Here is a 21,160-nt window from a genome sequence, read left to right as displayed (position 1 = left end):
TCAGTTCGTTTTTCCATTTTCAAGTTTCAACATATTTGTCCATAATTTTTAACCTTTTGTACCTGTCTGGTCTTTCTGAAAGCGAAAGGTGAAAGACTCATGAATGGCTTGATCGATAACTGAACCTGAAATGGGCAGTGGAAGGAATCACTTTATGCCGACAATCCTTGAGTAGACATCTCAGGTCGTGTATGTCTTCTATTTGATATGTTTTAATATCTGAGTTGGTGGTTCTGTTGTATTTAAGGGAGACTTTCATGAAAATCACTTGGTTTATGAAATGATACGAGCGATCCAAATTCATTTAAGATTGGTGATTGATATCTGCTTTCATACTACAGTGTACATTCCACTGAGGCAGGGTCCAGATGTTTGAGTGAAGCTTCTAGGATATGAATATACGGTTTATACTTAACAATGTGCATTTTTCTGCAAATACTTGTATTGGAATCTTAGTATAATTGAAGCCAGAAGAATGTTGATCACTGCTTATCAATTAGTTCAGTAACAACCTCATTAATAATCTCCTCTAGAATGAGTGCTCCAATCTCTGCTCCTATAAGCTGCTTCTGCGGCTTCAAATCCCACCATTCTGCTGCTGAGAGCAAGTAATCTGAGTTCAGTGAATTTGATAAGTTTGCTTTTTTCCCAGTGGTTTCCTTCTCATGGATGAGCCTCCTAGCTTCTTCAGAATCTATGTGCCTGCCATGCTTGGAATGGGCCTCCACCACCTCCCCCACACAGTAAAAAAGAAGCTGCTTTGTTTGATGAATTACCCTTTTGAATATCAGGAGCTGAGATGTAGTGTTGGATGTTACAAGTTCCTGCAGTTCTGCAGTCTCAATACCACTCGGTTTCTCCATTGCTGCGGAGTAAAGAAGTAATTCCGAAAGAGTGGCCGAGAGAATGGAGTTGTCTGGAACTTTCTTCTGTAGAGGAATGCCATTCCGTAATTGATTATTGTTTAGCCTTGCTGGAATTATCAAATCAGACCCTGCTTCCCTGTTTTCATGTCCTAAACAAGTTCAGATCATTCAGCTACAGTTGCTTTTATTTTATACATTAGAGACTCTCTGTATATAAGGTGGTAACTTCATGGACATGGAAGATGAAAATGATTGTCTAATCCAGGGCTGAGTTGCTTACTTGATTTCATGCTTCTAGACACGACCTTTTTTCCTGCCGCACCCTGTTTGGTGTCGTTAGTTCATCAAGTTTACAGAAAGTTGTAAGACTATGGTATTTCACATTTTGAAGTTTAAATTGATGATAGATTATAAATGGGACATGCCGAGTCTGCTTTAAAGACTACATATGATTCAGGTATGCCTTGTAGTTCTGATAAATTATGATGAATTAAGTGTTCGGGATGATCATACCTTACGTATTTGTAAGTTGCAGGGCTCTGGAGCTTCAAAAGTGTCTGAAGTTGATGAAGTAGCATGATGTCTTCTCTTCGAAGATGATGTCTTTTTGTTATCTTTTCTAGAAAATGAACTGGACTTCTTCCGGGAGCTGCAGGGAGACCAAAAGTTCTCTGATTCTGCAACTCTCTTGCAGCCAACACTAAGAATCCATCCACTTTTTCCGAAATCCTTAGTTTGCTGCTTCCTATTGATGGAAACAAGCTTCTTACAGGTATTCCTCAGCACCTTATTTATCTCTACAAATCCCTTTCCAAACTTCATAATATTGTCAAATTTTCCACTGCTGCAAGCAAAGCCACTGCCACTGCCCCTACTAAAGCTCTTTCTCGAGTAGTCTCTCTCGAAAAGGTACTCCTCCAACTCGAAAGGCTCCTGTTGCTCTTGCAGAAGCTGTCTCAATGGTGATCTTGGTGTCATGGATGCTATGAAGAAGAAAGGTTGAAATGCAAGTAGAGAATGGAAGAACATATAATAATTACAAAGACAATTCAGTTTTAGTTGGAGGAGAGGATTATGTGGTGCAGATTAATAAATCATGGATAGATCAGAAAAAGCCTACCTGTCAGAATCTGATTTATCATTGCCTTGAAACAGACTGAGATACCGAAGAAGAGCGAGACACACACGCAACACAACAGTTACTAGGTAAAAATATCATTTAACTGCTAAGGATTGCTGCCACCATATAAGGTTATGCCTAGCTGTTTTTTTGTAGACATTTTGTTTTCTTATACACTTTTCTGTCAAATCATCGCTTGTCTTTACCTGTGGCCTTCGTCAATCCTTACCCCTTTCATTGTACGTGAAAACAAAGATATACGGAGGATCTCATTACAACAATGCAGGTGCCTTAGCTCCATTTGGTCAATGATTAACTGACCATTTGAACTGATATAAAGAAAAAGAACAGAAAAAAAAAGGTACAGTAGTTTTGGTTGTCGTCAGAAAGGCTACAGAGAGCCTATTTATGGTGTTTGAAAGGCAGTGGTCCAGAGGCAATTGGTTTAGTGTAAGTGTATCTCTGAAGCCTGTTTCTTCTTGAATCTGAGATTTCTGGTTGAGATTTTATTAGTTTCTATCATGTTCATTTTGTTTGCCTACATTTATTTTCCTTCATGCATGAATCTGAGATTTCTTTCAGGCCAAGGCGTTGCTTTCAGAAGTAAGCTCTTGGGGTTATGGAAGAGATGTCAAAGTTTCAATCTTACCCTGAATTTTGTTACGATGATGTGAGATCTCACATCGGTTGGAGAGGAGAATGAAGCATTCCTTATAAGGGTATGGAAACTTCTTAATAGACGCGTTTTAAAACTGTGAGGCTGACGATGATACGTAACAGGCCAAAACGACTAGTGGTTGGCTTGGATTGTTACAAATGGTATTAGAGCCAGACACCGAGCGGTGTGTCAGCAAGGACGTTGAGTCCCCAAGGGGGTAGATTATGAGATCTCACATTAGTTGGAGAGGAGAACGAAAATATTCCATATAATGGTGTAGAAACCTCTTTCTAACATATACGTTTTAATATCTTTGAGCTCCGTCTCATTAACATGGAAATTTATTGATATTCCCAGTTGGCCACCAATGGCCACAAGAAAACTGTTCTTTTCTTGTATCATTTTTGAAGTTTAATTCAGAGTTCCATAGTTAAAGTGGAAAGTGATTGGAGTTTGTTTTTTATCATGGCCTCCCCTTCTGGCCCCGACCCCATCTTGGATTTCTGTGACTCTAATAAGATCCTATATTCTGATACATTATTTTCCTACGGATACAACAAAATTATGTTTATGTTTGCTTCCCTTTGAACTTGTTACTCTATTTTTTATTTCAGAAAATAACAAAAATTATTTATTTTGCTTGGACTTTGTATTATTTTTTATGATTGAGAGATGAATATCTCATCCTCACTATTAGCGTGTAATTTGAGATACTTTTGGGCTTAACATTTTTTTACAATTCTCTCTTCTTAGTAATATGATAATAGGCTACGAGACCGAGTGGAATGTGATAGTTATGAGAGTGGAATGTGATAGTTATGAGAGTGGAATGTGATAGTTATGATTGTTTAGGGTATATTGTCTGTGACCGCATATGCCCTTCTCATACAAAATCCTTTTATTTTGATTTTATGTTTATTATTTTATAATTAACATTAATATCTCTTGTCAACATGTTTTCAATACAATTGCATTTAAGGGGCCTCTTCCAAAAAATTTCAACTAATTCTCTTGCCCACTTTTTATAAAAACATTTTATTTCAAAACTTAGCTTGAGTCTCAACCTACAATCGAACTTTGATTTTTACACAGAGACTTGTTTGTTCGGTTAAAACAAGTGTCACACAATAATCGCTCTTTTATTGCCAAAAGAGTGTGATTGAAGCACATGGTTCAACCTCTTTCATTTGGCATAATTGATTATAAATATAAAAAAATATTATATTATTTTAGTATAAACATAGTTCAATTAATTTAGATATATTGTTCTATATGGAAACAGAAACCCGGGGAAGTTCGGACAGCCGAGCTCGAAGCGCCACAAATTCCGACCACAATCTCTCATTTTGTCTTCGCACCATGGAACTACGCTTCGACACCAAATTCAACTGCCTTTTCAGCTCTTCATTCTTCACTTTCAGCCGGTCGGCTTCAACCGTCAGGCTCTCAAAATATCTCATCTTTCGCAACCTGGGCCGCGTCGCTGGTTCTCGGTTTGACATCATTCGATTCCTTCTCCTCCCACCGTCGATCGAAGAGACGGCTTGGCACGAGCCTTGTGACCCTGAGATCGACCCGCCCGGATCTTCAAACTGCGACCAAACCTCCTGGCTTTCGGCCGGCGATAACCCAGATTCATAAACGGGCCTATGAAACCGGACCGCTTCTTCTCCAGAATAGAACTTTGGGAAAGAGAATGAGAGAGAAAATGAGAACGTGAAGGAAGAAAGAGGAGGAGACGGGTATATAAAGAGGAGCGAGAGGGCGTTAAGGATGGTTAGGAAGGAGTCAGATGTTAGCTCGTTTAGAGAATAATTATAGATTTATAAATACATTTTTAAGAGGCTATTTCAAAGTAAAGTCACTAAGAATAATATCGTACTATTGTGGAGATCTAATCGTTTGTTCATCCCTTTTGTCCGGTGGAAGAAAAAGGGATACCTTAACCACGAAGAATCAGACAAAACGACAGATTAGACAAAAACTTTATAAAAAATGGAAAGTTCTTTTTTCTTTTTCTTTCTTTTCGAACAAGTTAAGAATCAGTTATGGGCTTATTGTCATGGGCTTCGGTGTTAACAACCCTTTGACCCAAGAGTTATGGGCTTATTAACATTAAAATATATTTTTTAAATATTGATATTATCAAATAATTGTTTTTTATAATTTTGATTTTGTCGTAACTTTAATTATATATTTCTTATTTCACCAAACCAATCAATTTCATGTTGAAAAGACCCCAAAAATTTAAAAAGAAAATGGAAAAAAGTAAGGATAAAGGAAGAAAAATAACGTTCAATAAATAAACCAATGAAATGTGGGATAAATTTTAAATTAAAAGAATTAAAAATTTCAAATTTTCATTTATTATTTATTATTTCGCTTTTTGCTTTGGATTCCCCGCTGGTCCATTTGGGAAAAAAAAAAAGGAAAAGTCGTAACTTTAATTAATTAATGCACAACATTATCATTCCCATTTTTACAATATTATTGAAATTCATGGCCCCATATCCTCCACACTTTTTTCTTAATAAATATCTTTTAATTTTTTGAAAATTTGAAATAATTTATATATTTTTTTCATGGATTCTTATCATCTTGTTTAATTATATGGGAAATTTCATCCTCTAAATAAAAAAATAATAATCATCCTGAAACGAGAGTTAATACTGAGAAGATCAAAATTTGAGTTGTTATTGAAGTTATTAACTGAGATTGAGATTAAATTGCAGCTGAGATTGAGTTGCTAAGAACAGTAAACACTTGTAAATAATTTAGAAAAGCAGTACGTTTCCCAGATTCAGAAGCTTCTTCATATCACTTACCAACGAAGAAGAGTAGCCTTTTGATTTGGATTATTCAAGATAAGTAGCAGAGTTGTTCATTAAATTGCAGCTACAAGTGGCTGACACTTCTTGCCTTTCCCGGCCCTCCTCCGGCCAGCTGCATCGCCGTCCTGTCGATGGTTTACATCTTTTGGGATCAAAGGAGCGTCATTCGCCTCATCGCCGTCGTCTTCAGCTGTGGCAATACGAATACAAGAGCATCGTTCCAAGGATCCAAAGAAAGCTGTGACAAAGCCATTGATGAGCCAAGTTGCTACTCCATCAAGCTTCCCACATGCTGGAGAGGCATGGGTTGATGAAGAAGTTCTCACTCTTGACTCCATAGAATTTGATCTGATGGAGAAGAAGCTACTGCAGGTGGAAGTAATGGCAGACATGGAAATAAGCAGAAACAGAGAGAGAAAAACAGAGACAGAGACAGAGACAGAGTAATGAAAGCTCCAAACTAGCAGCTTATAAGTCCCAAGGGAGCATCTTCTACCGACCCAGTTAATAATTAAGAGTTGAATTTTGAAGCATTCCCTTGACACTGTTAAAATTAACGACAAGACAATGGAAATTAACCTCAGAACAAAGATCTTTATGAAGGAAAAATGAACAAAAGTTGGTAACAAAGCGTGCAAAGAGCCAATCATGATTCGGGGCTTGTTAATAAATCAATCAATCTACAAACAATTACAATGACATATTCAAGATTAGGGGCCAGTTGAACAAAAAACAAAAGCAAATATGAAAGCAACTTGGAAGATTATGGCATACCCCGCAATGGTCCTACCGGGCCTGCATGAGTGTATTTGCCGCCGCTCATAGCTGGCAGCTTCCCTATTATCCTTCCCTCTCACTTCAGCTTTTACTCTCTTTCTATCCAAATAGGATGGAAGAATGAATGATAATATCAGTCAAAATACCAGAAATTTCCAGCAGGTTAAATGGAGGCAGCTTCCAGGAAGAGATGGGCAAAAGAAATCATAACCCATTGACATCTCTATTACTAGAAGGCATGATTAATCAAGAGCTACATGGCATAAAAAATGTTTACAAAAATGAAGGTAAAGGAAGTGGATATTAAAGAAGAATGGGATGATGGTAATGATGATACCCAAATGTTAAAAAAGCATATCACATGGGGTAACACCCACATCCTCGCCTATATGCAGACCTACTGAGTAAATAATACTCTCTTTAACAAACAGAAGTTTCTACGGAACCCAGTCTGGAAAAGTCAGCTTAGTTGGTCATGAGAATGCCAATGTTAACTTACTGTTTACTTTCCATCCAGATAGAACTTCATTCAGCATTTGTTTAGAGTATATTGAGGAAGTTCATGGAAATAGAAAGTTCATCAACTTTCCAGCAAAGACATCCCCGCGAGACATCCAAGATGGTGTTTGCAGGCCTCACCGGATCAAGAACATGCCATTAAGATTCAGAACAAAATTACTTTGTGATATCCAAAGCAGTTCAAAATAGCCACCGGCTCTGCATAACGGTTCTGTGAGAACAAGGTTATGAGATCAGAAACAAAAAAGATCGAAAATAACAGGATGAGTAGTCCTGGAGCCAACAACAAAAATCTGTCGCATAGTAAGGAATGTTGAATAGTAATATGAGTTTGTCAAAAGGAATTTCAAGTTCTCCGTCATCTATGGCTAAACATATAGTAAATAACTAAATTCATTAGTCAGAAGGCAACTGCAAAAATAATCTAAAATTGCACAAGGTAATTAATTATAAGGCAACTCAAGGAGTGGGGTAATGAGAGAAAATCAGTCCTGCGGAGTCAATTACGTGAATCATAGAACCTTTATAATTGGCATAGAAGAAATCTATGTTTACAGCTCCAAAAGAAAAGGAAACTTGTACAAGTCGTTGAGAAATGAAAGTAAAAGTCAAATGGAACTGCCTCTATTCTAAAGCCTTCAGTAAGTATGACATGCTGAGTTGAGAAAGAGAGGTAAAGAGAGACATGAATCAATACGTGAGACGGAGAGGGAAACGAAGCATTCCTTATAAGGGTGTGGAACTCTCCCCCTAACAGACGCATTTTAAAACCGTGAGACTGACACCAATACGTAACAAGCTAAAGCAAACATAATCTGCTAGCGATGAATTTGGGCGGTTACTAATGGTATCAAAGCCAATCACAAAGTAGTCAGCGAGGACGTCGGGCCCCCAAGAGGGGTGGATTGAGAGATCCCACATCGGTTGGAGAGGGGAACAAAGCATTTCTTATAAGGGTGTGGAAACCTCTCCCTAACAAAAACGTTCTATAACCGTGAGGCTGATGGCGATACGTAGCAGGTTAAAGCGAACAATATCTGGGTTTGGGTTGTTACTCAATCATAATGAACCCGCTGTAGGGTGTTTGGAACAATGGTGAAATTGGATTAGGCTTCCAAGTCATGTAGCTATTTGAAGTGCATCAATATGGGTGAATGAAGAACTTGGCTCTCAACTGTATTAGAATATATCAAAAGCATCCTGTAGAAAAACCAGAGAATCAGAGTAACTTAAGCATCAATATATGCATTTGTTCAAGAAGTATGATCATCATTCAAATTTGAATGATAGGAAGTCCAAAACCTTCCCTAAATGCAACACTGGTATATACTTTCTAATCTAAGTGGCTTGAACTGTTTTCCGCTCTATTATTATGCAGATAACAGAATCCCGGTGCCATCAAAAACATGTAGATATAATGCTACACAAATTGTAACAATAACAGAAGACTTTGCACTGAAGTAGCTTACGACTTCCAAACCCCTACCCACAACTTCATCATGAACTATACCAAAACTTCTCTTGAGACCATCCATTAGCTTCCACAACAAAAAATCCACAACAGATCTTGTCGTTTCAAATGTCACTCTACCAGTTAAATCAAGCACAAACTTCCTGTTTCTAGGAACTGCCAGAGTAGATGAAACTGTGTCAATCCACCCATTTTGGCTACTCTCAATTGAGCTGCCCGCAGCCATCTTCTTTGAAGAAGCTTCTTCTGAAAAGAGATTGTCTCCTAGCTTTGGCAGTCCATTACAGGATGAAACCGGACTCAAATTCGAAGTCGATCGCGAGCTTGTCAAGACCTGGTGAGATGTTTTTACAAGAGTTTCCACAGCGCCATTACAAACAGAAACAACCATGTCCTTCACCTTGTCCTGATGAGTGGGATTGGTCAATCCACTAAAGAGATCATTGTACACATTAACATCCATTGTTTTATCAAGATATACAGAAACTGCAGTGCTAACAAAAACTTGTATGCAATCTGCTATAACATTCTTGCATTTCTCATCGGAGGCCACAGTTACCCATCTAGGCACGTCTGAAAATTCAGATCCAGATTTGTAAGCATCATCGACTGATCCAGGGATCGAGTAATATCCCATCACCAAATTCTTTGCAAAACTTCCAACCACAACAGAAGCAAAACCAGTCCCGGCTGTTGAGAAAAGCTTCTCGACGACGCCAGAAGAAGAGCTCGAATTCACCGAATCAGCCTCCAAATTTCCGTCGTTCTTTGTTACGGATTTATACCCTCTCATCATCCCAACCGTAAATGCCTCGGTGACCTTCTCCAGAGACTCCGAAAATTCCTCCGATTTAGCGAGTTTGGAAATTTGCTTCAAGCTGTTGGGAATTTGATCGGAGTCAGATTTCAGAAACTCCTTCAAATCTTTAGAAATTACTCCGATTGCTTCAGAAGAATCCGCAACCATTTCAGCGACGGAAATCATGGCACCGAAGAGCTTCATCAGCCTCTTCCTCTTCCTCTCGACGTAGGGAAAATGATAGACCTTATAAACTCCGTAACCAGAGACCCCCATGAGAGCCAATAGAACAAGCCATTTCTTCCTCCTTTCGGAGAATCCCAAGCCCCTTCTAACAAGTTCAAAATCCATACAGAGAAATTTCCAAATAGCAAGATGGAGAGTCTATAGCACCGAAATCAAACCGAAACCCAGATTCGAGATTTTAAGGCACGAAACCGTACAAAAAAAATGGCGCGACAAACAGTGAGAGGGTCGAGAAAATCGTTGAGATTTTCCCTCTCAACAAATGGAAAGGAAAAATCCGATAAATAACACACAATCGAATCGGAAACCTGCTTGGGATTATTGTAGTAAGTCAATGAAGATTGAGTGGTCAAACCTGGAGGATTTTGCAGCAAAATTTCTGGGAAATTTAATTGGCGGCAAATGGAAACAGGAGGCGAGTGCAGGTGATTGGCTTGAAATGATTGATAAAACGGAATGAAGATTTAATAAAGAAAAATAAGATGAGAAAGAATTGAATGGAGGAGTTCATGTTCGGATCGGTTAAACCAATCCTACACGGAAACACCGAAATCGCAGATCAGATAACCAATCAGAATGAATTCAAGTTCCCACAAACGGACCACGCCAGCCTTGTGAATTAAAATTTGAACCCAACTGCATGGCCATTTTGTATGCCATTTTCCCCATAATCTAGACACTCTCGTTCTTAATTTTTCATGATTATAACTCAAGTTGCGCATTTAAACTTATAATAAATAAGACATTAAGTAATAAATATCCATTAAAGTTAAATAATAATTTCTGACAGCAAATTTCTTGGTGAATTTCCTCTCGGTTCTGTTGAATATTCCCTGTCTTCCGTCTCATTTCTTTATCCTGTTTGTCGGCTTTCTAACTCGAAAACAAATCTCATCCAGAGTGATTGTGGTCAGTACGCTTCGGTTCAATTTCTGGTATCAATTTTGAACAAACAAACAAATAAAAGCTCATTGGTCTGATACTCAAAGAACAAAATAATGGGCCAACTTGCATTTCAAAGGCCTATCTGTGAGTATGATAACTAAAGCTATATGCTAAATATCTTATCTTTAAGGAGTAGAAAGGTAAAAAAGTACAGCAATCCAATAGAAAGAATGGTCCATTATGGTGGTTCTGTAGATACCAATGAGATGATGGGTAACTTCCATCCAACAGAATCCTCTTCTCAGCTGCCTCAATTCGGTGGCTCCTTTGGCTGTTTTTAGCGCTTTCTTCTGTCAGACAGCCTCCGATGAATGAATCTCCACTCCTGACAGACCAACAAAGGGATGAGGACAATCATCGTTGGGCATGGAACAAAAAGAATCTATATCTTTTCCCGTTTTGTCTATTTACTGATACATTCTTTACACAGTTCCCAAACAAGAAACCAAACAGAGACATTGTCACTCTTCCAAACTGGAATAATCATTCTCTCATTCATTTACAAATGCACCCACCAACCCCATCAACTAAAAGCAATTTCAGATGGTTTCATAAAGATCGGTAACTGAAGCCCCATCAATCTTGTCAGACTGACTTTGTAATTCATTTAGCCTCATCGGCAAAGCATACACAATTGGAAGCATCGCCTTGAATTCTTTTGTTTAACTTCCTTATTCTTTTGAAACAATCTTGAACTTAGCAGGCAGAACCATATCATCATCCTCGAGATCACTGAAAGAAATATCTTCATCGTACCCCAGAGGGAGGATGGTCCCAGAGTCTTCCTCTAGCCAATCATTATCTGACTCGTCGTCGTAGTTCTGAACAAGGAATTTTGAAGAAGACTCAATTGTCGAGTTTTTATCCTCATCTTTAATTATAGGTTTTTCAACGATGACGGACTTATCAATGAATTGTGTTTCAGAAGTCTCTATTTGGTATTTTTCTGTCTCACAATTGCTCGACATAGACGACATGCTTGGCTCAGATGTAAATGTCCAAGGCAGCGTAGATACAGAATGAGTTTCAAGGCCCATGGAGTTATCATCTTCCTGCAACAAATCAGAGCTGTCTTTTAATTCAAAAGTGTCTCTTCCACACCAGAAAGTCTCTGGCTTGGTCTTCTTTTGTAATTCCTGCATCCACATTGATCTGGCTTCTGCTACCTACAAGTTTGGTGAAACCAAATTATATTAGAACCATAACGTTTCAATCAAAGGAACCAGATTAATACTCATTTAAAGCAGTAAAATAATACATGTTTGAACTCCATATGAATATAATAAAATTTTCTGCAATCATAGCATTTGGGTCATTTTGTGCAAAATTTAACTATACATGGGAACCCTAAATTACAAATAAGCATCATCATGCCAGACCATAACAATGTGGAAATTACGTAACCTACCTAAGAAGGTTGCATTGCAATTTTAAAAAACAAAGAAAAGAAAGAGTAGTCAACCTGTGGAGTAGATAAAGCCTCAGCATCCTGTTTATTGAGTCTTGAATGCAGGAGCACAAAGTAAACTTTCCAAAAGTAACTCTCACTCATATGGCAAGGACAGAGCTCAAATCTGAGAGCAGCCAATCTAGGAGCAAGATGTTCAATAGTGAAAGCATGCTCTTTTTGGGCATCAGACATTTCAAAATCTAAAACAAGAAAAAGAAGGGTCTAAAGACGTAAATACACAGGGCTCAACAATGTGAAAAACATCATAAAAGCAGATAGTTAAACAACGACAAAGTCCAAACTCACCATTCAAAAGTCAACATATTTAGTAATTTAAGTGGATCAACTTATAAAAATTCCTTTCCCGTTCATCTTACATATCCAGGTATAGGAGATGGGGTTATGATGAAATTCAGAAATAGTCATAATACTGAAAATCAAATAACTTGGGTCACACTTAATTGTATAAAACTGAAACATCATATTCACACTCTAAATAATGAACATAATCGATAGAGCCTCTAATGCAATATGTGATATGCTAATTATATTGAAAGGAAACAAGTTCCCAGGTTTTGGAAAGGCCTAAGTCTCTCCTTTCACAGGCAAGCTACCTTGATCCGTCTCTAGTTTCAATACACTATGCTTAATGTCCACCTCCAACGAGCCCTAAAATCTCTTGTCATCAATGATATAATGACTAGCTTTGTAGCTTCAGAAATGTATGCTTCCCGTGGTATTTTAAAAAATAAAAAATAATTTTAAAATTTTTTTTAAAAAAAAACCTTAAGTATTCACAATAAAAATGTCTATCTATAAAGCTTTGCTTGCGTAGACTTAGTTTTCAGCTTGGGTTGGTACCTCATCCGTTCAAATTAGGAGTGTATCTGAATCACATGACAAATCCCCACACACACTTAAAGCTATCTTGACTTCACTCTTTATTGTGATAGGCCAAAAGACCTTCACATTGAGATGTATGGGGATTCGTTGCTCATAGATCCCGCCCAATATCCTCCCTCCCCGACGCCTTCTGACCCGGAAAAGTATACAATGACCATTTCTAGACATTGTGGTCCCACATCACATAAAGGATCCATGCACACTACACGCTATAGGAGGGAGATTATCTAACACTTCACAAATTCACATGTTGCATAACAAAACTATTACTTAATACTCATGATGCTTTCACCTAGTGTGGGTGAACTGAATTGGGGGCTTATCCTTCCTATCACAACATAAGTGCAATGGCACCTTGAATGAATGAGTTCAATTCGCGTACAAAAGATGTAAAGTACGCGAATGGAATCACTGAATGTATGTGTTGTATAGCACTGAGGGAACCACAATATTTCAACTTCTGCCCATAGCCAAAGGTAATCGTTAATGGAAAAGGTAATAGACATCGAGAACCAGAAAAGGAAGAAAAATTGGGAACTGGAATGGCAAGGCAGGAAGTTATGAGGAAAGATACACAAGTGGAGGTCAACAAGTGAGGTGACAGAACCCATGTAGATATAAAAACTGAGGCATGATCCAAGAGTACTATCCTGAAATCCAAAAGGGTTTACTGAGTTATCAAAAAAATTTAATACCCATCTCTTACTCTATGGACCACAGGTGTGCCAACTAAAGATACTTAAGTTCATTTTGGAAAATAGTTGCTGAATGAGATACAGCAACAAAAATTCTGAGCTAACTGCTGACATCTAATTGTAGCACTCAACACATCCCAAGATAAATTTCTAACATGCCCGGTGAAGAAGATCCAAAAGGATGGAACACTCGGATAGTCGAATGCCTTATTTCATAGAAGTCTCCATTTATGGAATCGAGTTTCTAAAAGCATCTCATAAACGATTCCAGCATCAATCGAACAATTCATTAAAAGAACCAATGACGCTAAAGATCATTAGCAGTGGCCTTCAGAACATTCAGTAACCTTCATCCTATATCCGATAAAAAAATGAATAAGATTAAGATTAAGACCAGATAGCAGGTTTCCTCGTCGAAGAGAAATCAATTAACAAGCATCTAAGGAATTGGATAGCAAAATTAGCAAAACACACATACCACCGTTGTCCTCCTCCTCGTCAATTGGGAAATCAATCCAAGTTTCAGGGTGCATTGCAATGTTCGTAGCAAACGTCAGCACTTCATCAGTGATCCCAACAGCGCCTTCCCAATCCACCTCATAGCATTCCTCCTGTAAAATCCCCGATTTCGCATAGGCGTCATGATTGGAACGCATATTCAAAACCTCAATCGGATCAGTCAGGTCCTCTTCGTCCCCGGAGATCGATGGATCAGACTGATTAGACGCCTCGAACGACTTCCAATCGGGAGGGGCAACCAGATCCTCCGCCAGGTTGAGATGATGAGTCGGCCCCGGTTCCGGCGGAGGCGGAGGAGGAGCAAGGAAAGTGGCCACGCCCCAAAATTGGCGGGTTAGGGTTTGTTTGAATTCAGTCAAGTCCTCTTTGACGCGGCGAGATAATGCTTCGTCGTCGAGTTGGGGTTGGGATTGGGATTCCATCTGGTTGCGGGGAATGGTGGAAGAAGAAGAAGAAGAAGATACGACGTCGTTGTGCTGCTCATCTTCTTCGTCGTCAAGGCGAAGGGTGTTAGCAATGGAGAGAGCCAACCATGACATTGCACCTGATTCGTACGGTGAAGAAAGCGACTGGTTCACACTTCCCACCCTCTTAATATGGCGCTGTTCGATCGGTCGCCCTTTCGCTTGCGCGTTTTTTTTTTCGTAAAACACACTTTTCTCCAATTATTATTATTAATACAATAACATGGGCTTGGGTTATGATTGGGCCATGAATACATTATAATGGGCCATCTTATCTAAACAAGCCCAAGGCCCACGTTGTCGTTTCCTATTCCGGCCCAACCCATTCACATTGTAAGTGACAGCTGGCAAAATTAAAAAACATAAAAAACAAAATTTAAGGAAGAAAATAAGAGGAAAATTTCAGGAGTTGGGTATAATGTGCGATGCGCCCACATACCCATTTCAACAGCGACATGTCTTTATTTTCTCATTTAATGTGTCGTTTTTTCAAATTTTCTTTTTCTTTTTTTTTCTTTTTCCTTTTAGGAAATGGGAGAAAGGAGTTGACCGAGTGCACCCATTTGCATGAACAAAGGGAGAGGAGAAGGACCCCCACGATGGAAAGAGTAGAGAAAAGATCAATTATTAGCCCAACCCCACATTTTTAATACTAAGCCATGCTAAGAAAACGACCCTTGTCTCACCCCTTCTATTTTCCCTCGCCTCACTGTCACTACTTCCTTTTATTGTCCTACTTTTTACCCCGATAACTCGACTTAACAGACCAAGGCCAAGACCCACCAGGAAAGTGCTCGGGTGATAATTTAGACATGAAGCTTATACCAATATAAAAAATAAAACCTATAAATAGAAGGATTCAAATGTAGCTTAAATTCTTATAAAAAGATTAAAAGAATATTATTATGAAGATCCTTTCCGACCAATTTTCTGGCCATTAATCACCAATCATATCCAAACGCTGAATCAACCCTTTTTCACACAAACGAAAAGGGATTTCAATCTTTGGAGGACCATTCATCGGAATTCTACTTTTTTATTTATTTATTTATTTATTTACTTTAATTATGCATAATACTGTTAACTCTACCATCAATTACATCAACTCAAAGTAATCATGATCGTCTCTGATTCTTTTGGTAATAATAACGGACAGAAAAATTAATACCCAGTGGAGAAAACTCGTATGTTCCAAAACCTACAACCACAACAAAAAATGATATCATAAATTGTTCTTCATCATCAACGTTTGATTTGATGGGCCAATAAGAAAAAATCTACAAAAATTTACAATGATGAGCTTCAAAAACTCACCCCCACTTCATTGATTCGGACGGAAGAACATGAAGAACATGAAGAACACGAAGAACCCAGAACGCAGAAAAAGAGATCTTCGTTCTTCATTTCACTCTTCTAAACTCCGACTCTAACAGGAATCTTATCTTATCTTATCTTATCCACGTAATAATCTATTACAGAGAAGCCATGCTCTCTGTGCTTTCAGATTTCAGTGGCCACTTGCTCTAAGGGCTTATTCTTGAAAAAATGCCAATGCCCACTGCTTCTTATGGTGGTTTTTCTGTCTTCCTTTTTGGTTTTCATCTTCATTATTGTATTGTCCTTGTAAGCTTACACTTGGATATGAAGAGGGTTGCTGTGTAATTTAAGCTGCACAGCTTCAGAAGCTCCGCGGAGCGTTGTTTCAGAACGGGATTGCAACCGCTCTGAATCACCAGAAGAAGCTTGGCTGCTAAGCCTGCTTCCACAGCTTGTGATGCACATTCTTCAGGGGCAAGTTTACAAACTGCCCATAAGATTGATAAAGCCAGCTGAGTGCAGCTCTCTGAGATTCTCATTAACAACTTCACTAAGTTTGGAATGGTGTTGGGGCAATCTTTCAAGGCCACCCTGCCCTCCGAGAGGGACGAAAGCGAGTCTAATACATGAAGAGCTAGCTCCAAACATTCCGGGTCGAAATTTGGGAGAATTTCAATCAATTGTGGGATTGCCCCAATGCTCACTACTGAATTCCTCACTGGTTCTTGGCAGCACAGAGCTTTTAGCAATCTTAACCCAGCAAGAACACCATTTGGGTGTTTCTTCTCTTTGATTAATCTCAGCAATCCAACTAAGAGACTAAAACTCGAGACAGTGTCTGCCCCACAATCATCACCATCCAGCAAAGTTTCAATCAATCTGGTGCAGTTGATTTTAGTCTCAGTGGATCCCTCATTCAACATATCCACCATTAATGAAATCTTCGCAGGTTGAACAAGGTTTCTTCTCGACTCGGCATCGAGATCCAAGTTCACCAAAATCCCAATGGCTTCGGAGCCAACCGCATGGGATGTGAAAGGACCTAACAAAGACAAAATCGAACCAAGAACGCCATTGTCCTCCACGGTTTTCTTTGCCGAAGAATTCGAGGCAACAACTTGTCGAAGCTCCTTCAAAGCTCGGACTCTGGCTTGGCCCTTGACCTTCTTCAAAGTGTCTAAGAGCTCAAGAGCCCTCCCCTGCACATCCTCAGACCTCTTCTTCATCGCCAAATACTTCTGCCAAAACCAACTGTAAATCAGTTGGTGAAGAGTGTTATTGGGGGTGATTGAATCATCCCAAAGCTCTTGCATTGTGGTGGGACATGTGAAATGGCCAAGAGAAAACCATTTGAGGATATTGGATCGTTCATAGGTCTGTCCTGTACAAAGGGTCACAGGATCTCGCATTGGCTCCAATGAAATTGGGCAAATAAAAACCGAAGGAACCTCAATGTTCTCAAGCTCCTCCACTATCTCCTTCAGATCCAATTTCTCAGCCCCTCCGCCGTCGCAGATTAACCCACCGCCGCCAAGAATACCATCTTTCACGGCGGTTTCCACATCAAGAACTTGCCCACCACCACCACCACCCAAACCCATCTCCGAATCGGCCTCTCTCCTCCGACCGGAAGAAGGCTGGTACATCGGCATTTTCACAAAACCCTCAAAAGAACAAATGAATCTCAAGAGAGAGAGAAAAGAAAAATTACCCAAAATCCCTGGAACAGAAAACAAAAACGAGCTATTGAATTCAACTTTCAGCAACCAACAGAAACACGAATGGATTCAATCATTCAAACGCAAAGACAGAACAATAAAAAGGGAAGAAAAGAAAAGAAAAGAAAAAGGGGGTTTCTCTCTTACTTACTTTCTCTTTCTTCCACAATCTTTTAGCATACAGCTATCCTTCGCATTGACAACAATCACAAGCAGCAAAAATGGCGAATGGGGACATCCTTTTCTTCCTTTAACTGAACCCTTTCCTTAGTCAAAAGAAACCCCTTCTTCTTCTTCTTCACCATCGCCTTAGTCATCATCAACACCACAAATGAAGCTCACTTCCTCTCGAAGCTCCACAAAAAGGGCCAAATCATCAAAAACCCCCAAAAAAAACAAGCAATCAAAATCGCTACCATGAATGCAAATCACTCATACTTAACAACAGTGCACTTTCATCCCTCAAAACCACCCCGGAAAAATAAAATGTCGGACGAAAAATTGAAGGATCTAAGACACGAATGAACGGTAGGCACTGAGAAAGAGAGAAACGCTAAGTTCTACCGAGTCGCTTCCATCGCTTGGGCCAGGGAGATGAAAATCCAAACCCTCTTTTTATTTTTATTTTTCTTCTTTCCCCTAATTACCAATTAAATTAATTCAGGGTTTTTGACTGCCAGTTACCGGCTATATCCCGTAACTTTACCGGGAGCCACACGTGTAGCCTCACCTTTTCCCATTCTTATCACCGTATTCACCGGTTTTTTCTTTTTCTTTTCTGATAAAGTGATTTATTTTATTAATTATTTGGTGGGGTTTTATTTTTTTGTGGTCATCTGGGAATGGTCCCTCGGTTGGAGTTGGGATGGTCAAATGGTCAAAATAAAAAAGCGATTGATGTTACCCTCAAAATTATACAACAATATATTATAAACCATCCATTATGGAACAATCATATGGTTTTTTTTTTAATTTTAAATATAAATTATATAACCAATTCATACTCCATATTTTAAAATTTTTATAAATATCTTAGACAGTCCCCAACTTAATCTCACCCATTGTTATTTTCAATATTAATGAATTAATTTTGGATTTATTTGTTTATAAATTATAGTATTGAAATTTGAAAAGAGAAAAATAATGGTGAGCTGTGGGTGATTTAGAACAGTGTGTAGGTGACAGAGCCACACGGTTCCCATGGTTACGTGTCAGTATTTTGTTGGCGGTGAGGGAAGCAACTGCATGAGAGGACGCATTTCGCAGTTTGCCTAATCAGACTGGTCAAAGTTCAAACCATAAACTTGATTTTCCCCCACTGTCAACAAATAATAAATTATTTGTTTAAATATATATTTTTTCTATAATAAAAATAAAATGAGAGTTGAAAGAAAAAATGGACCTCCAATTTTAAATTAATTTATTAACATATTGGCATGGTTTTCTTGTAAAATATGGTTCAAATTTTTATTCCAAGTTCTGAGTGTTATATATGGAAAATGTATAATGTTATTAAAAACTTTCGGTATTTAAATATTTTTTATTTTTTAATGTGAAGTTTTTAAAAAGCCCAATTAATTATAATTTTATTATAATGTTGTGTGGTAAGGAAGGGACGTTATTGATTTCTGTGTATCGATGTAAGATGCCCTCCATATTCAAATTCCTAGGAATTCGAACCACGTGTAGTTTTTCAAATATATATAATAAAACATAAATAAAATACAGCTAAAAAAAATTATCTTAAATTTAATATTAACCAAAAAAAAATTCACAAAAAAATTTTGAAATTTTTTTATTTATAATATTGATATTTTAATCTTTAAACTTAAAAAAAAACATTAATATTATACTTTTTTAAAAAACACCTTTAATTAAAAAAATTAAAATAAAAATTATTACTATGGTTAGTACCCGTTTAAAAATACTCATAAACTTCCAAAAGTTTGTAGAGAATTGATGAGGCCTTTGTAGTCTGTTTTATCCATATATTAATGTAAGATTGTTTTTTTTATCAAGTTAAAAAATAAGGTTAATGTTGCTTTTAAATTTTTGTAATTATTTTTTAATCTATATTTTTTAACTTTTAAACCAATTGAAGGGTATCGTTAAAACTTTTTTAAAATTCAAATGTATTTTATAATATAAAACACTTTAATTTAAGGGTATTATTAAATTTTTTAAAAGTTTAGGTATTTTGTAGTCTTCATATTAAATTTACGAGTGCTTTTATTAATTTAGCTAATAAAATAGTTATAATTGAGAGATAGAAGCGTGAATAAAAGGATTATAGTTAAAGTCTCAAAATGTTCGTTATAGTATAAGTCGATGTCTATAAACCGTCAATAAAAATATTATATTAACTACTAATAAATGTCGGCAACATATTACTCTTGACGATCTAGGTGCTATGTTGTAGGTCAAAAAAACATCAACAAATAGTGTAAAATTAAAAGCTTTTTAAGTGGTCGATGGCTATTAAATATAAATTTAGAATTATCGAGAACTGAAAATGTCAATTAGATAGACGTTCGATAAACTTTAATATAAATAAAAATTGAGACATTTTTAGCCATCAATAATGACCAAATTTATAGACAATAAAATTATTATGAATGTAAGTGTTGAAGCGTTGTATGTCAATTTTAGAATTGAATTGACAAGGACGGAACTAGAATATTATTGGAATCAAATTTTAAACTTTTTTTTTTTTAGGTAAAATACATTTTTAATTACAGAGGTTAGTTTTTTTTTTTTTACTATAATTTGGATTTTTTCGGCTACTAAATGGATTAGCCAAATTTACGGAAACAAAAAGCAACTTTGCCCAATTGGCCAATATCAATTATTATAAATTAAATACTAAGTTAGAATTTTAATTATTATTAATAAATTTAGGAATATATTGGATATTTTGGTTCATATACTTTCAAATGTTTTATTTATTTTTATTTCATAACATTTGAAAACATAAATCTTTTTTTTTTAATTAAGTCTAAAATACAATCAAAATGATATTTTTCTAATTTAACAAATTTAAATAAACTTATGGAATGAGATGCTATATTTATATTAAAAAAAATTGTATTTTAATAAGTCATTCATTTTAAAATTTGAAATATAAATTATGAATACAATAATAATGTTATTATTAAAATGCTAAAACAATCATTACAAAAAAATGTAATACATTATTATCTCAATGATACATTTAAAAAAAATTAAATAAAAAAATATTAATTTTAGATAGAAATAGTTCTTATTTATTTAAAAAATACTAATTAACTTTGCAATGGGTTTAAAAAATGCATTTTAATTTTCAAAACACTCGCAAAAATTAAATTAATACTTTTATTTTAAAAAAAATCAATACCCTATTTTTTTAACTTAAAAAAATTAGTTAGATATGAAATCATTAAAAATAGTATTAATACTCTAAATAATAGTAATAAAATTTGAAAATAATTTATGATGTAATATAGTTTAATGTCCTTGATATTTTAGAAAAAAAAAATTAAAAATAATGATATTTATCTAAAATTAATAGAAAATTAAAGGTATCTTGAAATTTCCAAGAGATATATATTTTTGGATAAACTATAAATTATGCTATTTAAATTATATAATTCAATAACAATTAAAAAAATTTAAGTTACAAATATAATTAATAGGTATGTACCAAAACTTGAAGAAATAGTAATATAGACGAAGAGTTTATGGAACCAATCAAATTATTTACAAAGAAACCCAAGAATAAAATTTAACATTTGCATATTATAAAAGTAAGTTCTAAGTTTTACCTCAAGGAAAGTGCTTTTTTGACTGAGGCTTCGCAGTAAAAAAATGTAAAGATATTGAATAC

The 21,160-nt window shown here is 36.6% G+C and overlaps 4 protein-coding genes and 1 long non-coding RNA gene across 7 annotated transcripts; 1 reads left to right on the top strand and 4 right to left on the bottom strand.

The window, feature by feature from the left end:
- Nucleotides 1-299: 299 nt before the first annotated feature.
- Nucleotides 300-2,062, bottom strand: LOC111446426. 2 transcript variants are annotated; one of them, XM_023085245.1, is made up of 4 exons: nt 1,987-2,062; nt 1,380-1,849; nt 1,147-1,189; nt 300-1,015 (listed from the first exon to the last, which is right to left on the bottom strand). In XM_023085245.1, exons 1-4 carry the CDS (start codon nt 2,006-2,008, stop codon nt 483-485), a joined length of 1,068 nt encoding a protein of 355 aa, XP_022941013.1. In that variant the 5' UTR covers nt 2,009-2,062; the 3' UTR covers nt 300-482. The 2 variants fall into 2 exon arrangements, with proteins under 2 accessions (XP_022941013.1, XP_022941012.1); XM_023085244.1 differs by lacking the exon at nt 1,987-2,062 and having other exon boundaries at nt 1,380-1,920.
- LOC111446427 lies at nt 1,233-2,057 on the top strand. The gene is made up of 3 exons (XR_002711066.1): nt 1,233-1,323; nt 1,402-1,638; nt 1,762-2,057. It is a non-coding gene; the product is annotated as an uncharacterized LOC111446427 (long non-coding RNA).
- Nucleotides 2,063-5,315: 3,253 nt separating the features above from the next.
- On the bottom strand, nt 5,316-10,002 carry LOC111446163 (protein PHLOEM PROTEIN 2-LIKE A10-like). The gene is made up of 4 exons (XM_023084857.1): nt 8,078-10,002; nt 6,752-7,971; nt 6,250-6,351; nt 5,316-5,841 (listed from the first exon to the last, which is right to left on the bottom strand). Exon 1 carries the CDS (start codon nt 9,390-9,392, stop codon nt 8,142-8,144), a length of 1,251 nt encoding a protein of 416 aa, XP_022940625.1. The 5' UTR covers nt 9,393-10,002; the 3' UTR covers nt 5,316-5,841; nt 6,250-6,351; nt 6,752-7,971; nt 8,078-8,141.
- A 273-nt stretch (nt 10,003-10,275) lies between these two features.
- LOC111446162 lies at nt 10,276-14,428 on the bottom strand. The gene is made up of 3 exons (XM_023084855.1): nt 13,759-14,428; nt 11,695-11,882; nt 10,276-11,398 (listed from the first exon to the last, which is right to left on the bottom strand). Exons 1-3 carry the CDS (start codon nt 14,336-14,338, stop codon nt 10,904-10,906), a joined length of 1,263 nt encoding a protein of 420 aa, XP_022940623.1. The 5' UTR covers nt 14,339-14,428; the 3' UTR covers nt 10,276-10,903.
- A 944-nt stretch (nt 14,429-15,372) lies between these two features.
- LOC111446650 (U-box domain-containing protein 30-like) lies at nt 15,373-17,938 on the bottom strand. 2 transcript variants are annotated; one of them, XM_023085543.1, is made up of 2 exons: nt 17,446-17,938; nt 15,373-17,300 (listed from the first exon to the last, which is right to left on the bottom strand). In XM_023085543.1, the coding sequence occupies exon 2, from the start codon at nt 17,230-17,232 to the stop codon at nt 15,871-15,873; it is 1,362 nt and encodes a 453-aa protein (XP_022941311.1). In that variant the 5' UTR covers nt 17,233-17,300; nt 17,446-17,938; the 3' UTR covers nt 15,373-15,870. The 2 variants fall into 2 exon arrangements, with proteins under 2 accessions (XP_022941311.1, XP_022941310.1); XM_023085542.1 differs by having other exon boundaries at nt 15,438-17,300; nt 17,450-17,937.
- Between the last annotated feature and the right edge of the window lie 3,222 nt (nt 17,939-21,160).

Source organism: Cucurbita moschata, unplaced genomic scaffold (assembly GCF_002738365.1).
Source record: "Cucurbita moschata cultivar Rifu unplaced genomic scaffold, Cmos_1.0 Cmo_Scf00008, whole genome shotgun sequence".
Taxonomy (NCBI): Eukaryota; Viridiplantae; Streptophyta; class Magnoliopsida; order Cucurbitales; family Cucurbitaceae; genus Cucurbita; species Cucurbita moschata.
Note: the sequence above shows the minus strand (reverse complement) of the source record. Positions and strands in the feature narration are given on the sequence as shown.

What these genes read in the sequence shown, in the direction of transcription:
- LOC111446426 (XM_023085244.1), bottom strand. Translation starts at nt 1,895, where the DNA reads ATGTTCTTCCATTCTCTACTTGCATTTCAACCTTTCTTCTTCATAGCA. An exon ending in GCAACTTACAAATACGTAAG is followed by an intron (nt 1,190 to 1,379) that starts GTATGATCATCC and finishes GACACCAAACAG; the next exon opens with GGTGCGGCAGGAAAAAAGGT. An exon ending in GTCTAGAAGCATGAAATCAA is followed by an intron (nt 1,016 to 1,146) that starts GTAAGCAACTCA and finishes GAACTTGTTTAG; the next exon opens with GACATGAAAACAGGGAAGCA.
- LOC111446163 (XM_023084857.1), bottom strand. Translation starts at nt 9,392, where the DNA reads ATGGATTTTGAACTTGTTAGAAGGGGCTTGGGATTCTCCGAAAGGAGG.
- LOC111446162 (XM_023084855.1), bottom strand. Translation starts at nt 14,338, where the DNA reads ATGTCATGGTTGGCTCTCTCCATTGCTAACACCCTTCGCCTTGACGAC. An exon ending in CGAGGAGGAGGACAACGGTG is followed by an intron (nt 11,883 to 13,758) that starts GTATGTGTGTTT and finishes TTCTTGTTTTAG; the next exon opens with ATTTTGAAATGTCTGATGCC. An exon ending in AGGCTTTATCTACTCCACAG is followed by an intron (nt 11,399 to 11,694) that starts GTTGACTACTCT and finishes CCAAACTTGTAG; the next exon opens with GTAGCAGAAGCCAGATCAAT.
- LOC111446650 (XM_023085543.1), bottom strand. Translation starts at nt 17,232, where the DNA reads ATGCCGATGTACCAGCCTTCTTCCGGTCGGAGGAGAGAGGCCGATTCG.